This window comes from Desmodus rotundus, chromosome 7 (genome assembly GCF_022682495.2).
Source record: "Desmodus rotundus isolate HL8 chromosome 7, HLdesRot8A.1, whole genome shotgun sequence".
Classification (NCBI taxonomy): domain Eukaryota; kingdom Metazoa; phylum Chordata; class Mammalia; order Chiroptera; family Phyllostomidae; genus Desmodus; species Desmodus rotundus.
Genome location: NC_071393.1, coordinates 137144504 through 137158275, shown reverse-complemented (window position 1 = coordinate 137158275; position 13772 = coordinate 137144504). Strand labels below are relative to the sequence as shown.

The 13772-nt window shown below is 62.7% G+C and overlaps 1 protein-coding gene across 7 annotated transcripts in view; it reads right to left on the bottom strand.

The window, feature by feature from the left end:
- Positions 1-13712, bottom strand: part of PACS2 (phosphofurin acidic cluster sorting protein 2) — a 36237-nt gene extending 22525 nt beyond the window's left edge. For 3 of the 7 annotated variants that reach the window (XM_053928391.2, XM_053928392.2, XM_053928396.2), the window contains exon 1: positions 13379-13712. In XM_053928391.2, the coding sequence (XP_053784366.1) occupies positions 13379-13497 (119 nt within the window). In that variant the 5' untranslated portion in view covers positions 13498-13712. The remainder of the gene's footprint in view (positions 1-13378) is intronic. The other 4 variants (XM_053928394.2, XM_053928393.2, XM_053928397.2 and 1 more) reach the window with 2 other exon arrangements.
- Between the last annotated feature and the right edge of the window lie 60 nt (positions 13713-13772).

Sequence of the window (13772 nt, the reverse complement as noted above, 5' to 3'; positions counted from 1 at the left end):
CAGCCTCTCCCTTTGTATTTCACGTGTGGTGGCCGGTCGTCCCCAGAGCACTTCCTGCAGAGCCACCCGGGGCATAAGGCCGTCTCCAGGGGGCGCGGCCGCGCTGTGCTGCTGCAGCCCCAGGTCCCAGCCCCAGCAGGCCCTGCTGCCGGCACCTGTGCCCGTTCCACAGGTCTGACCAGTGTGGCTCCTGTGCAGACATGCCCGCTGGCGAAGGGAGCGCGCCCCAGCACACACACTGTCTTTCCGGCTGCCCGCGGACTCCGTGCACGCTTCAGGCCCAGCTGGCCCAGCTGTGTCCTGTGTGGAATTCACGGAACTGAGCTGCACCGAAGGAGAACAGAGTCTTAGGGCCATTGAGCCCCTGCCTCTCCGTCCTCGGGTGCTCAAGTCCGGAGTCAGTGGGCACAGGTTTCTCCTGGCGCAGGGCATCACCAGGCCGCAGCGTTTCCACACTTTCACGTCGGTGACCACAGGCGTCTCCCGGTGCGGACGTCATGCCATCGGCCTCCCAGCCGTGTGGGCTCCGACTCCACCACGCTCGCTCCCACACTGTCGTCCGTTTCAACAGTGCTGCCTCTGCAGGGGGCAATTCCCTTTCTCTCGACCCCCTGAGCTTCCGGGTCCTGTTGCGCCCCCCAGGACCTCGACGGGAACGTTCAGCTGTTGCCTTTGCTTTCCTGGGCGTTTCAGGGGCCGACGGGGCTGCAGCAGTGAGCCCCGCTGCACGTGAATGAACAAGCGGCCGGCGCGGCCCCGGGGGGCGCAGCCCCGGGAGCTTTTACATCCCTGAGAATGTGCGTGGGTTTCATCAATGCCGTTTCTGGACAAGCCGTGCTCTTCCTCTTCCGACGTGTGAAGGTGGAAGTCTGAACGAAGTCCTGACAGTGCGTCGGTCACCCACACCCCGGAGTCCCCGCTTCAGGGAGGATGTTCCCGTCTGTCCCTGCCCTCGGGTCCGTGCGCTCGCAGACTTGTAAAACGCGCGGGTCCACCCCTTCTAGCCCCTGGGACACTTCGTATGCGAGAGGGCTTATTTCCTGAAGATTTGGTGAAATTCACCAATAAAACCACCTGGTGCTCCTTGGAAAGAGTAGGTTTTAACGTAATTGGTCTCTTCCCATTTCCTATTTCACTAAAGTCAATTACTCAGTAGTTCACGTTTCCTACGAAATCATCCGACGCACCATCTGTCTGCGTTTGCTGCAATGTCCGCAGTGCTCCCTCTGGCTTCACCCTCCGGCTCTCCCCAGAGCACCCACCCCGCTCCCAGAGGCCTCTCTGGCTCGGTGCCTGGCTCTGCCCACATCCAGCTCGGCTTCTGTTTCACCACGTGCGGCCCTTGATCACCTCTGTGCCTCGGTTCTGATTCACTGTTTTAATGTGACTCGCCCTGGAAGCCCCCAGTCGCAGGGGCCTCAGTCTGGGCCCCTGGCAGCCCCAGGAGGGTGGCGCATGGGGCTGGGTGGGCACAGCTGCCTGGCGGGTCCCTGAGCCCAGGAGGGTGGGAGTCTAGGCAGGGCCGGGCTTGGGCTAACCCAGGGGTGTGGAGGCCATGCCCCACTCGGAGCAGGCACCCGGAGCCTGGCCAGGCCAGCAAAGGCCAGCGCTGGCCCACACCATGGGTTTTGGTTCGACCTTTCTTCCCCAGAGAGGGGCTGTGCTGGTGCAGCCTCATCTGGGGAGCAGTTTGGCAACAACTAACTGTCCTTTTCCATGGTGGTGAACTGCCTGACCCTTCACGTTAGGACCTGGCTGGTTTACGTGAGTGTGCGGCTGGGCAGCAAGAAGCACATTCACGTGGCCGTGTAGCCGTCCCCACCATCTCTAGAACCTTCTCACCTTCCCAGACCGGACCCCTGTCCTCTCCACTGCCTGCTGTCTGTTCCCACGGATCGGACCCCGCCCAGGGACATCGTGCGGGTGTGATCGCATCTGACTGCCCACGTCCGTCCAACCCACTCAGCACGACCTCCTCACAGCTCATCCCTGCTGTAGCAGGTGTCTGACGTCTGCCCCCGACTGCGCTCCGGGCCCGCAGGAGCGAGGGCACAAGTGTGCCTTCGGTCCTTCACTTGCTCACTCGCTCGCTCGGCTGGCTGACTCTGAGCAGACAGTCACAGTCCCTCCTCCAAGGATCGAAACGTGGACATCACCTCAAGCAAAGTCAGAGACAGCGCGTGGACACAGAACACAGCCGCAGGGCCGCAGGCGGACAAAGGGCCGATGTCCCGAGGACAAAGGCTCCTACAGAAGCACAGAGGACAAACGGCCCACAGACCTCAGAGCAGCGCAGAGAGGCGCCTTCCCCACTGTACACCAGCCCCCAGGCCCTGCGGCTGCAGGCAGGGCCCCTCCTGCCAAGCTGGAGCCACGACCATCGACCATCGCAGCAGTCCAGTGGGCCCCCTCCACCGACTCGGGTCGCCACTACTTCCGGCCACCAGTGGACAATGACTTGGGACATCAAGCCCCTAAGTCCTTGGGGAACGTCCCCTCTACCGCCCCAGTGAAAGTATGTCCCCTGGAGGCCCACACACCCATGGTGCAGCAGACGCCTCAAGCCTGTCACCCTGGGGCTCTACCTGCATCAACATCACAGAGTCCAAGCAGGACTCTGTCACACCTGCTCGTCTGCCCGGCCAGCGTCCTTGAACCTGGAACTGTCTGGCCCCATCCTTAGAACCTTTTTGCCGTGGTAAGTAGGCGCAACATAAAATTGACCCCTGGGGCCACTCGAGCGTCTACAACCCCGGGGCATCCAGTGAGCTCACACGTCACACAGCGTCACCTCTACTTCAGGATGTTTTGCTCATCGCCCCCAGCCCCACAGGCAGCCCCCACCTGTGCTGTCTCCCGCACCCCGCTCCCTCCCCCAGGAACAGGGCATCCAGACTCGCCCGTGCTGTGGTGTGAAGGGCCTGCTTCCCCTGCTCAGGGCCCAGTGCCCTCGTCTCTGGGCAGGGACGGCAGAGCCGGTGTTGGAGTGCTCCCCCCTCCCATGGGTGTGCAAGAACGAAGCTGCAGGGCCACCTGGTGACTCTGTGTAACCGACCGGGAGTGGCTGCCACGTCACATTCCCTCCAGTGATGCCCAGGTGGAGGCAGGCACAGCACTGAGCCCCAAGCAGGAGAGCGCTTTACGGGTTTCCGAAAAACGCACCAGTGCCCCAGCTGGCCCTGTGAGGAGGACGCTGACCCCCACCGACCGCCTCGGGGACATGAGCGCACTGGCCGTGTGTCCTGGGGAGGGAGACCTGGGGGCCTTTTGCTCCCAGGTCTGCCCGCTTGTGCTGGGGCGTGTCTGCCCTGCCGGGAGCTGGGGTCTATGAGGGCAGCTGGCCAGGCCGCCCCCCGCCCCTGCCTGCCTCCCAGAGAGGGCAGCCCAGGAAGTGGGCTGGGGTGGGACTCCTGGGCAGCCCATGGCCCATGGCCCATGGCTTGGGCTCCAGGGGGTTCCAGGGCCTGGGGTGCTTCCTTCAACAGCAGCCAGTCTGATCCTCACCCTCGCAGGCGGCTCTGAGGGAGGGGAGGGCTCCGGCTGGCCACATCCTGAGCGCTGGTCACCTTTCTCACTGGCCTGGGGCAGCTGCCAACCCTCTCTGTCCCAGCTCAGCTTTCTCGGAGTCTGAGCCTTATCTGGACATGGCTGTTCTCTGCTAATCGGGAGAGAAGGTCAGAGGCGCCCTCTCAGTGTCCCCGCCGGCCAGCCTGTGGGCCCAAGTGGCTCCTGCAGGGGGTGAGGGACGGTTGGGGGCTTCATCTCCATCTTGCAAGGCTGGGACCCCTTGGAAGGGGTCGGGGGCAGCCGCGTGGTTCTGCGCCGTCTTCTTGCTCCAGCAGAGGCTGTGCGAGGGGGCATGGAGTGCTCGCCAGAGGCCAGGCCCACCCAGGCCCCTGCAGAGGGCCTGGGATGGGGCTCCCAGGGCCAGGGCCTGTACCGACGACGCTGGAGACCACAGCAGCCTCCGTTCTGCCAGCCAGCACGGGGCTGTCCACCACGGGCTGTTGCCCACTCAGGTCCCTGCCTCCAGGACAACCCGCCCTCGGCCCACACCCTCTGCCTCAGTCACACTGAGCCCTCCCCCCAACTGGCACCCACCTCCCTCCCGGGTTGACCTGCGTAACCCTCCAATGCGCAGGGGGCCCCACACTGTCCCTGGCAGGCAGGGGCCCCTGCCCTGGGCTTTCCTGTGAGTGAGGAACCCCAGCCCCTACAGACAGCACAGGCCCCATGGGGAAGCTGGGTGCAGAGGACAGCAGCCGGCCATGGGGGGCAGGGACGCAGGCTGGGGAGCCCAAAAGCCCCCAGGTTGGGCCACGTGACCCTCCGGCACGGTTGGCACCTCCTGCAGAGCACCAGACCCACCAGCCTCACCCCACATCAGTCCCTGCCCAGCGCCCCGCCCTGGCTGCTCTGTACCTGACCGGCAGGACGCAGACCTGAAGAACGCCTGGCACCAGATGCCCCCCAGGACCTGGGACATCGGGGCCCCCGCCCTCCTGGGTTCCCTCCCCTTCCTTCGCTGGGCCTCCCTCACGTCTCTGTCACCCCGATCTGCCGAGAAACCGGGGATAGGGGCGATGAGGGGATGGCTGCGTCATTCTTACACCAGCAGACAGACGCCGTTCCTCCTGGCCGGCACCCCCACAGCACTGGCCCCGAACGGCAGGCAAACCCTGACCCCCACCTCATCCAGCTGCTCTACTCCCTACCTCTCCCAGGCAGCCACCCATCCTCCTGGCTTCTCCTACCCGTTCTCCTTGGCCACAGCCTGCCAGGCTCCAAGTGCCCAACCAGAGAAACTGCTGGGTGGTCCCAACATCGGGGCCCACGGTCACCACGTGCCTCAGTCCCAGCAGCTGGCCCTTCTAGAGTCCTGGACCTGGGCCCCTGAATGCTGGGCCTTCTCACCCTCTGACTGCGTGCAACACACAGCCCGGGGCCAAGGGCGGGCCTCTGTTCAGCCACACTGCTGCCCTCAGGCCACTCTAGACGGTGCCTGCCCTGCGAGGAACAGGGTCACGCTGAGGTGAGGTCAGCGGCCACTTCTCATCACACCCATGAGCACAGTGGTCACCTGCTGGGGCCCCTGCTTTTCCGCCCTGAAGCCAGGACTGTGGCCTGGGGTGGCCCGCCCTGTTGGGTGGCTGAGCAACTGGCTTGGGACCCTACTTCAGCCTGTCCCCCCGGGGACGTCGGTGTGGCTGGAGCCTCCTCTCCTGTGGCTGAGTGGCCATGCAGACACAGGGGCACACACCTTCCTCTGCTCACGTCCGGGGATTCGACAGCAGAGGCTCATGCCCTGCTGGGCAATGACCCATCCTGGACCCACAGGCTCACTTGGGATGAGGGGCGCACTGGGCCCCGCCAGTCACAGAGCGGCAGGTCTGGGGAAGATGCTGCAGGTGAGCGTCCAGCTGTGCCCCAAACCCGGAGCATCTGGACCTGGCCCAGCCCTTCTGTGCAGGCCCTAGGAGCCGCCTAGGCCTAAGGGGACATTTGCCCAGCACCTGCGGCCCCCAGAGGAGGCTCATGCTCCCTGATGTGCTGCGCTGCAGAGGCATAGCCCAGGGCCGAGCACCCCAGACTCCCCTAGAGCTGCTGGGAGCCCACATCACCCCCAAACGTGGGCCAGGCCAGTCCTTGGGCTGGTGCTGGCTGGCTGAGGCAGCAGGCACTGGAGGCAGAGAGCTGGCCGGCCCTGGTTCCCAGGCTCCCATCCATTCAGGGAAAGGGACAGCTGCCAGGGAGCAAGTTTCAAACGACAAAGTGAGTGCCCAGTTGGGCACAGGGCACAAGGGAGGCCTGCAGGGGGTCTGCATGGACTGTGAGGGGAGAGGCAACCCCAGGGTCCCTACAACCCACAAGCGTGCCTCCCACCCCCCAATCACCCCTGCTCTGAGCTGCCTCCTGAGCAAACCTAGCCCCCGGCAGCCTGGAGGAGGGGCCTGCAGGCCTGGGAGGAAATAGCTGCTCTGTGCCCCATCCAGTGCAAAGGTGACCGGCAGGTCCTGAAGGAGTTTAGGCGACTCCGGGTCCCAGTGACCTCTACGCGCCTGGCTTGGTCGATAACGTGCAGAGTAGGGCTGCAGGGGCCTCCCTCCCCGAGAAAGGCCAGTCCTTACTCTGTGCGCACAGCTCAGTGCCCCTGCAGTGCTGGGCACCCAGGCGGTGCTGGGGAACCCTCCCAGAGGGTCTGCTCACCCACCCTTCTCACCCCCAACCCAGTGGCTTCTGGGACACTCGCCCTGGTGGCTGCCGCTGCTCCCACAGGACGGTCTGTGCTGTGCCCACCCGCCTGACGCCGCCACTGAGAGCATCACTGGCACGGGGACGCATCCCCGAGTCTGTGAGGCAGCAGCTGGTGGTGGCAGCCGTCCCCCGTGGGCCTCTGCAGTGGTGGCACGGGATGGAATGCCGGCCAGTCGAGGGCCAAAGTGCTGAGTGGCCCCAAGGCCCCTTGGGGGCGGGGGCTGTGTTCTAGAGCCAGTAGTTCCTCGTCCTGGGAACTACTCTCCAGGAGGAGGTGGACAGAGTGGGCATCCTCTCAGTCAGGCCATGCCAGGCAGAGGGAGCAGAGGCCTCACAGCTGGAGGGGGCCTGCCCACACGCTCCTCTCCTGTGACAGAGAACAGCCTTCTCAGTCCTCCAGAGCAGGCAGTGGGCAACCCCAGCACAGCGTGCTCCCGACTTGGGTTCCCAGGGAGCATCCGGGCCTTTGACGGCCGGCCAGAGCCAGCAATACCCTGCAACCAGCAGGCTGGCCCCACCGTCCTCCCTGGCTTGAGCTGGGAGGTGGGGGCTGATGCAGAACACAGTTCCCAGCCCAGACCCCAGTGGCCATAGCCTCATGTCCCCTGCAGGGACATGCAGCAGGCACCTCCCTCCACTGGGTCACAGCCACCTCGCAGCAGGGCTTAGGTGAAGCAGCCAAAACACCCATCACCAGGGGTGCCAGGTACGGAAAGACACGCCTGCTTCCAGCATCTGGTCACCACCCACTCTGCTCCGGTTCACCAGGCCCCTACCCACCCTGCTGACTGTGCAGGGGACCCGCAGCCACGGCCTTGAACTCCACAGGTGGGAACCAGCAGGCCAGCAAGGAGGCACGGTGCTTGCACTGTGAGCGCTGCCTCCCCCGGGGTGGATGAGGGTCTGCGTTGGCCAGAGATGCTTAGAAACACAAAGTGCAATGACCAGAGACTCAGCCCGTCAGGACAGGGACACTCCCACCAGGGCAGGGGAGCCTGGCTCTAAGCTCTGCAGGCGCTGCTAGTAGGGTGGCCCTGCAGAGCCACGGAGCCACCCAGGCACACACCCGTGCCTGCCCCACCCCGCCCTGGGAGTCCACTGCTAGGACAGAGCGAGCCACTCCCCAAAGAGGAAGCCCACCTGGGAAGAGGAGATGCTCACAGCAGGAGTCCGTGGAGCCCACCTGCCCGCTCCCCCACGGTGGGGGTTAGGGTTAACAGCTGTGGCCAGGCAGCAGCAGACATCCTCCTGAGACATCCAGCCCACAGGCCTTGTACCCACAGCCAGCTTCCTCTGCCTCTCCTTCAGTGGAGCCCCAAACCCCCAGGCTGCAAACCCCACACCCGCCCATTCGCCCTCGCACACAGCCAACCCAACCACAGCGTGGGCACCGCTCTCCCACACAAAATAGATCAGTGACTTCCCCAAACTCGGTCGAGACCCACACCCTGCAGCAGGGCCTCACACGCTGGCCGGGCAACGGGACGGGGACAGCACAGGGGAGGGCGGGGAACTGGCCACTGCTACGGGACATGGAGGGCGTGGCCAGTGCGGCGCACCACCACGCGTGCTGCCGGGTTCTGGAAGTGGGGAGCGCAGAGCGGGGGCAGACGCACAGCTGAAGAAAGAGCGGCCAGGAACTCCCCAGCACTGATGCAAGTCAGCAGCACAACCCAGAGTCCACCACGCCGATGCAGGCGGGGAGAGGAAGCAGCACCCTGACCCAGCCGAGAGGGCCAGGGCCAGCTCTTGGGCTGCAGAGGAGAAAGGACAGAATTTTCCAATGAGTCTGACGCTTACTTTCAACAACCAAAACCGAGAGGAAAGTTGGGGAGGTGTGTCCTTGTGCAGAGGGGACATGCCCCCTGGGGCCACAGGGGGCATCGCACCCCAGGAGTGAGGCTGGGCGTCTCTGCACAGAAAGAGCAGCAGGCCCTAAAGGTGCATTGTCACACGCAGGGCAGAGAAATGTGACTCCAGCTCGGAGACGACAGAAGAAGGAAGAGGACGCAGCGAGTTCTGAGTTCACTCCAGTGTTAACGGTACAGAGCAGTAAAAGAAGGCAATTGAAACCCAAGGAAACAAAAGCTTATAAACGGGAAGGGACTGGTCACGTGACAAGCTCCAAGGTCCCCGTGCCTTCAGGAAGAGAGCGAAGGCAGAGTCAGCTTTCGCACACGACAGCCAGAACGGGAATCGGCATTTCCACTGCTGCCACTGGACAGAAACAGTGGGCGGCTACAAACTATCGGGAAACGGAATAAGGAAAAATCGATGCAAAACAAGGCAGAACGAGGGAAAACAACGGTGAAACCTGCAGACGGTAATGAACGTGGAAGTACCGCGGCAGATGGGGACCTGCTGCCGTCACAGTGACAGACGGACGACAGTGGACCGAGTGCTCGTCAGCCCGCGCCACACCAACTCCAGATTCACACCGAGGGACCGAAGACACGCCTGGACTTGGTCGTACACAGGATGGCGGGGAGGGCTGCGGAGGCTGACGCTCCGGTAGGGCACTCACGGAGCCGTGTGGCCGCCCCGTACACGTCCACACAGAAAGCGTCACCAGGTCCAGAGCCACGGACCCTCGAAGTCCACACCAGCAGGGTGGGAGTGTGCGTCTGATCCCATGCACCTGCGACAAGCTCGACTCCAGGCAGAGCTGGGAGAGGCGCAGGCGGGTCCGCCCTGGAGAGCCGCTCTGGACATGAAGGAAGGGGCGCGGAGCACGCTGAGCAGAGAGCCGCAAGCCAGGATGGCCAGCAAGGCCCCATCCTCATCAGCACAAGCGGGCCTCAAGCCCCCCACAGAGCAAGGCCCCAGCACTTTGAGGACTCGGTGTCACGCTGACCGCCATCTCCGACCACGACACAACTGAGTTAGAAACAAATGATGGAAAACTGAGAAGCAACGAATTCGACGATGGAAAATTAACTGGGAAAAATCCATACATTTCGATATTAAGAAACTTTGAAAAACCCTGTTATGTTGAAGAAGGAATGATGGAACAACCTTAAAATACTTTTAACTGAATGATTCTAAATATAAAGGCATGTAAAATGCAGCTCAGTCGTAACCTACCTTGCAGCTACAAATGCTTTTGTGCAAAGGAAGGAGGAACAACAACAAGCTGTGTGCGAAGCTAGAGCAGGACGGCGGCACGCCTTCTGGAGGCGTGCAAGGGCGTAGAGACAAGGACGAGTCTCATTCTAAGGAGCAGAGGAGACGCAGCGAGGCTGGTCAGACTGTCTCCCTGCAGGGAGAGTGGACGCAAGGAGTCAGAGGGGACAGCAGCCAGGCCCTGCAGGCAGTTAAGAAGTAAAAGAATAGAACGAACAGCTTTATGCCAATAAACTTAAAAACCTAGACAAAATGGACAAATTCCCGGAAAAATGTATTTCCAAAACTAACCCGAAGGGGCGAAGGACCTGTTCTTCATCCAAAGAAATTGAGTAAGGACGCAAACTTCCCACAAAGCAACTGCAGCTCATGTGGGTGATTTCTTCCACACACTCACAAAGCAAACAATGCCAACTTCACACAAGTGCCACCATGGCACAGGACAGGCGACGCCATCCTTGGCGTGTTCTACAAGGTGTCTCGGCGCCAAAGCCCGAGGCGAGCAGCAGAGGACGCGGTCAGAGACCCCCGACGCAGACGCAGTCGCAGACCGATGTGCACTGCCTCAGCCCACCGGCGAGTGCACATGGCCCCACCAGGCGTCTGAGGCCAGAAGGTTAGTTTACGGCTCGGCAATCCACTTACGTGTTTTCCACGTAATCAGCAATTAAAAGAAAAGCCCTGGCTGGTGTGGCTCAGTGGACTGAGCGCCGCAAACGGAAAGGTCGCCGGTTCCATTCCCAGTCAGGGCACAGGCCTGGGTTGCGGGCCAGGTTCCCAGTAGGGGGCGTGTGAGAGGCAGCCACACACTAATGTTTCTCCCCCATCTCCCTCCCACCTTCTCTCCAAAAACAAACAAATAAATAAATAATTTTTAAAAAGAAGTGAGTGGAACAGCAGATCAATGTTTCTCTCTCCTTTCCTTTCTCTCTCTTGAATAAAGAAATAATTGTTTTTAACTGTTTGATTATATTCAATATTCTCTCACAGTAAGTGCAGAATAAATCCCCATGGAGCAGCCATCACACAGCCATCAGAATCGCTGACGCTGACGCTGACAAGAGGATGGCATGGAAGGTAACACAGCTGGTGGCCGTGGAAGACGGTGCCACCCCTTCAGAAAACGGGCCGTTTCTTATGACGCTGACAGCCACCCACCTTTCCTATGGCCAGTTATTGCCGAAGAGAAGTGAGCAGACACCGTTCCACACTCTGCACCCATGTGGTCGCAGTGGCTTTGAACACAGGAGCCACCGCCCAGAACAACCCAGATGCCTACCACCAGGAGCAGCTTTACACAGACTGCGGCCTGCAGCGAAGAAAGGAGGATTCCCAGGCTGCCGTCTGGAGGGGCCAGGCCAGGCGCAGGAGCTGCCGCCGGCCTGCGAACCTGAAGCCAGCACGCAGCTGTCAAAATTTACACCTCCACCTGAAGATCCTTCTGTGCATGTAAACCAAATATCCACGACCCCTCAAATGGACCAAGGGGTGAACAAGGAGGTTGCAGAACATGCAGGGACAAGAGCATATGACAGATGTCCGACCTCAGACACTAACAACTTGTGAACCTCAACAGTGGGAAGTGCAAGGGTCTGAAGTGCCCCAGACCCTTCGGGAAGCCCGGACAGGAGGGGACAGGAGGCCCTCTTGGGATTCCAGCAGCAGTGGTGCCTGGCAGCAGGAGGCAGTGGAAAGCTCAGGGTCGACAGGGAGGAGCGCTGTGTCACCATGAGGAAATCCACAAAACAGAGCCTCCCTTCCACCCTGAGAGGGAAGAGCAGGAGAGAGATGAGGCCAATGATGCTGGGGAGCATCCCAGGCTGCACAAAACCAAGAACACGCCACATCCTGAGAGGGGGGTCACAGCACATTCAGGAGAAACAGGCTTGCTACCCAAAGATGCTGCTGAGACTCAAGTCCGGGAAAGGAGAAAGCAAACCAGCAGAAGGAAGAAAGAGGAATTTCACTGATGAGGAAGTACAAATGGCCTGCATTAGCAGAGATTAAAGTGAAAACCACAATACCATTTCACACCTACCAGACTGGCAAAAATTAGAAGTCAGGCAGTGTTGGCAAGCATGCCCGAGGGGGCCGGAGCTGGCACGGTGCTCTGGGAAGCTGCCTGGTAGTAACACTGGGCACACCCCCCAAGCCCCGCTGCCCGCACATGCTCACCTCAGGTCCTCCCGCCCACAGGAGACAGGGACCGAAGGCCGACAGCAGGATGATCTGGAAACAAGCCAAAGGACCAGGACAGGGGAGAGATGTGCGCCACTACGGGACGGGGCCACCGCACAGCGGTGGCCGACATCAGCACGGACACGACTTGGATACTTGAGATCGGGCAAAACCCGGAACAGAGAAAACAGGACCCCTCACAGCAGTCCCCGCAGAGCACCACCAGCCGGGCAAGGACAAACGCTCCAGAGAAAGAGAGGGCTGAACCACCTCCCAGGCAGGGAGGGGCCTTGGCGGGCCCAAGGTGCGAACGGCAGCTCCCAGACAGCCAGTGCTGTCCAGCCCAGGTCCTCACCTCCTGCCCCACACAGTCCCTGCACAAACACCAGGTGGGCTTCCTGAAGGGCCCACAGGGGGCCGACCCCTCCCGCACACCCCTCCCCCCGCAACTACCACGCTGTGGACTTCTTTGGAGCCCGGGAGTTGCTGGAGAGGCTCGGCACAGGCAGGCTGCACACCGAACGTGTCTGCGTGCACGTGGCCAGGAGGGGCAAGCGTGGACGAGGGGACCTCTGATGGAGTGCAGCCGCGTGAAAGGTCCAGGGGGTGCTGGTGACAGCGCAGAGGGGACAGGAGAAGCCTGGGGGAAGAGGGTCCAAGATGACCCCTGGCTGTGGGACCCGGCGCTGGGGCAACTGCCAAGACAGGAAAGAGAGGAGGCCAGGCCGGGGAAGAAGGTCCTGAGCGCGGCTTTGAGGCCCACTCTGTGCACTCGGCACAGCCTCGGCCCTGCGCTCCTGAATCCTCCACACCTCACTCAGTGCCACCTGTTGAAGGAGCCGAGGCAGAGTACATGGCCCCCTCCCAGCACACCAGCCACTTCAGTGCTGGAGGGCACTCCTGAGGTCCCTGCCAGCAGGTCTCCCCAGGGAGAGCTCTTCCCTGCGGCCCCTGGGGCCGGCTGCCCACCCCAGGACCAGGCCCTGGTGTGAGGGTCTCTCCCCCTCAGCCTGGCGCTTCCACAGCAGGGACCTCAGAGTGGGAAGAAGCCAGCAGGAGGAACAGGGAAGTCAGGAGTGCGAGTGCAGTGGGGCTGGTGGGCCTGTGGAGAAGCCTCGACCAGCTATTACCACGGGCACGGGGCTTCCCCAAGTGGGAGGTGAGTGTCTTTTGCCATGGCAAAATTGACAGCATGATGCAGAGTAGTGCCAACAAGCAAGTATCTCTAAATTTGCAGGGCAAATGGGGAAAGGCCCTGAGACCAGCAGGCACAGCGGGAAGCCCCAGCCCCCCAGGGCTACGGTGAAGGATGTGCTGGGTGAGGAACAGTCGTGGTCCCAGGTCTGTTTGTCCTCTGGACAGTGTGCCCTGAGGGTCAATCCCAGGCCACTCAGACTTCAGTGTGGCTGGATGCAAAAGAAACTCTGTGATGCCCGGTGGAGAGAGGAGGCACCCTAGGTGCACTCCACCAGCACCACATCAATAGGCGGACGCTAGGACGCCGTCTGGGACCTAACCAGGTGAGAGCCCGGGAGACCGGGACCTGGAGCACCCTCCGGCTCAGGGATTCCTCGCAGGGAACGCTTGTGCGTGCCCAAGGAGGGACACAAACGCCGCGGCCCCAGGCGCGAGGTCCCGGGTGGAATCCCAGGAGGCCGGTCCCGGGTAGAGGTCCCGGATAGCCGGTCTCTGTGGATGGCCTCGGGGGGGATCCCAGCTGGGGAACCCAGAGCGAGGTCCCGGGTGGCCGGTCCCGGGTGGGGGCCCCGGGTGGCCCGCAGGTGCGCGCGGAAACAAAGCGGCCGGCCGGACGGCGGCGTACCTGGGCACGCAGCTGGGACTGGAGCCGTCCACCTCCCAGGTAGCGAACAGGTTCATGGGCACCGGCGTGTTGAGCGCCGCAGGCGGGCCGGCCAGGCCCAGACGGCCCCGCTCGGCCATGGCGCCGGCCCCCCGCTCCTCGGCGGCCTGGGGATGCGGCCGGGCCGCGGACGCGCGGCGGCGGCGGGCGGCTGGCGGGCCGGGCGCGCGGAGGGCGGCGGCGCGGTCACATGGCGGCCGGGCAGCTGGGACTGCCGAGCGGGCGGCGGACAGGCCCGCGGGCGGCGACGAAGCTGCGGCCGCCCCGCCCCGCACGCGCCTGCCGGCGCGCCCGCGCCGCGCGTCCCCCGGGCTCCGACCACACCGCTACCGCCCATTGGCTGAACGGGCGCGCG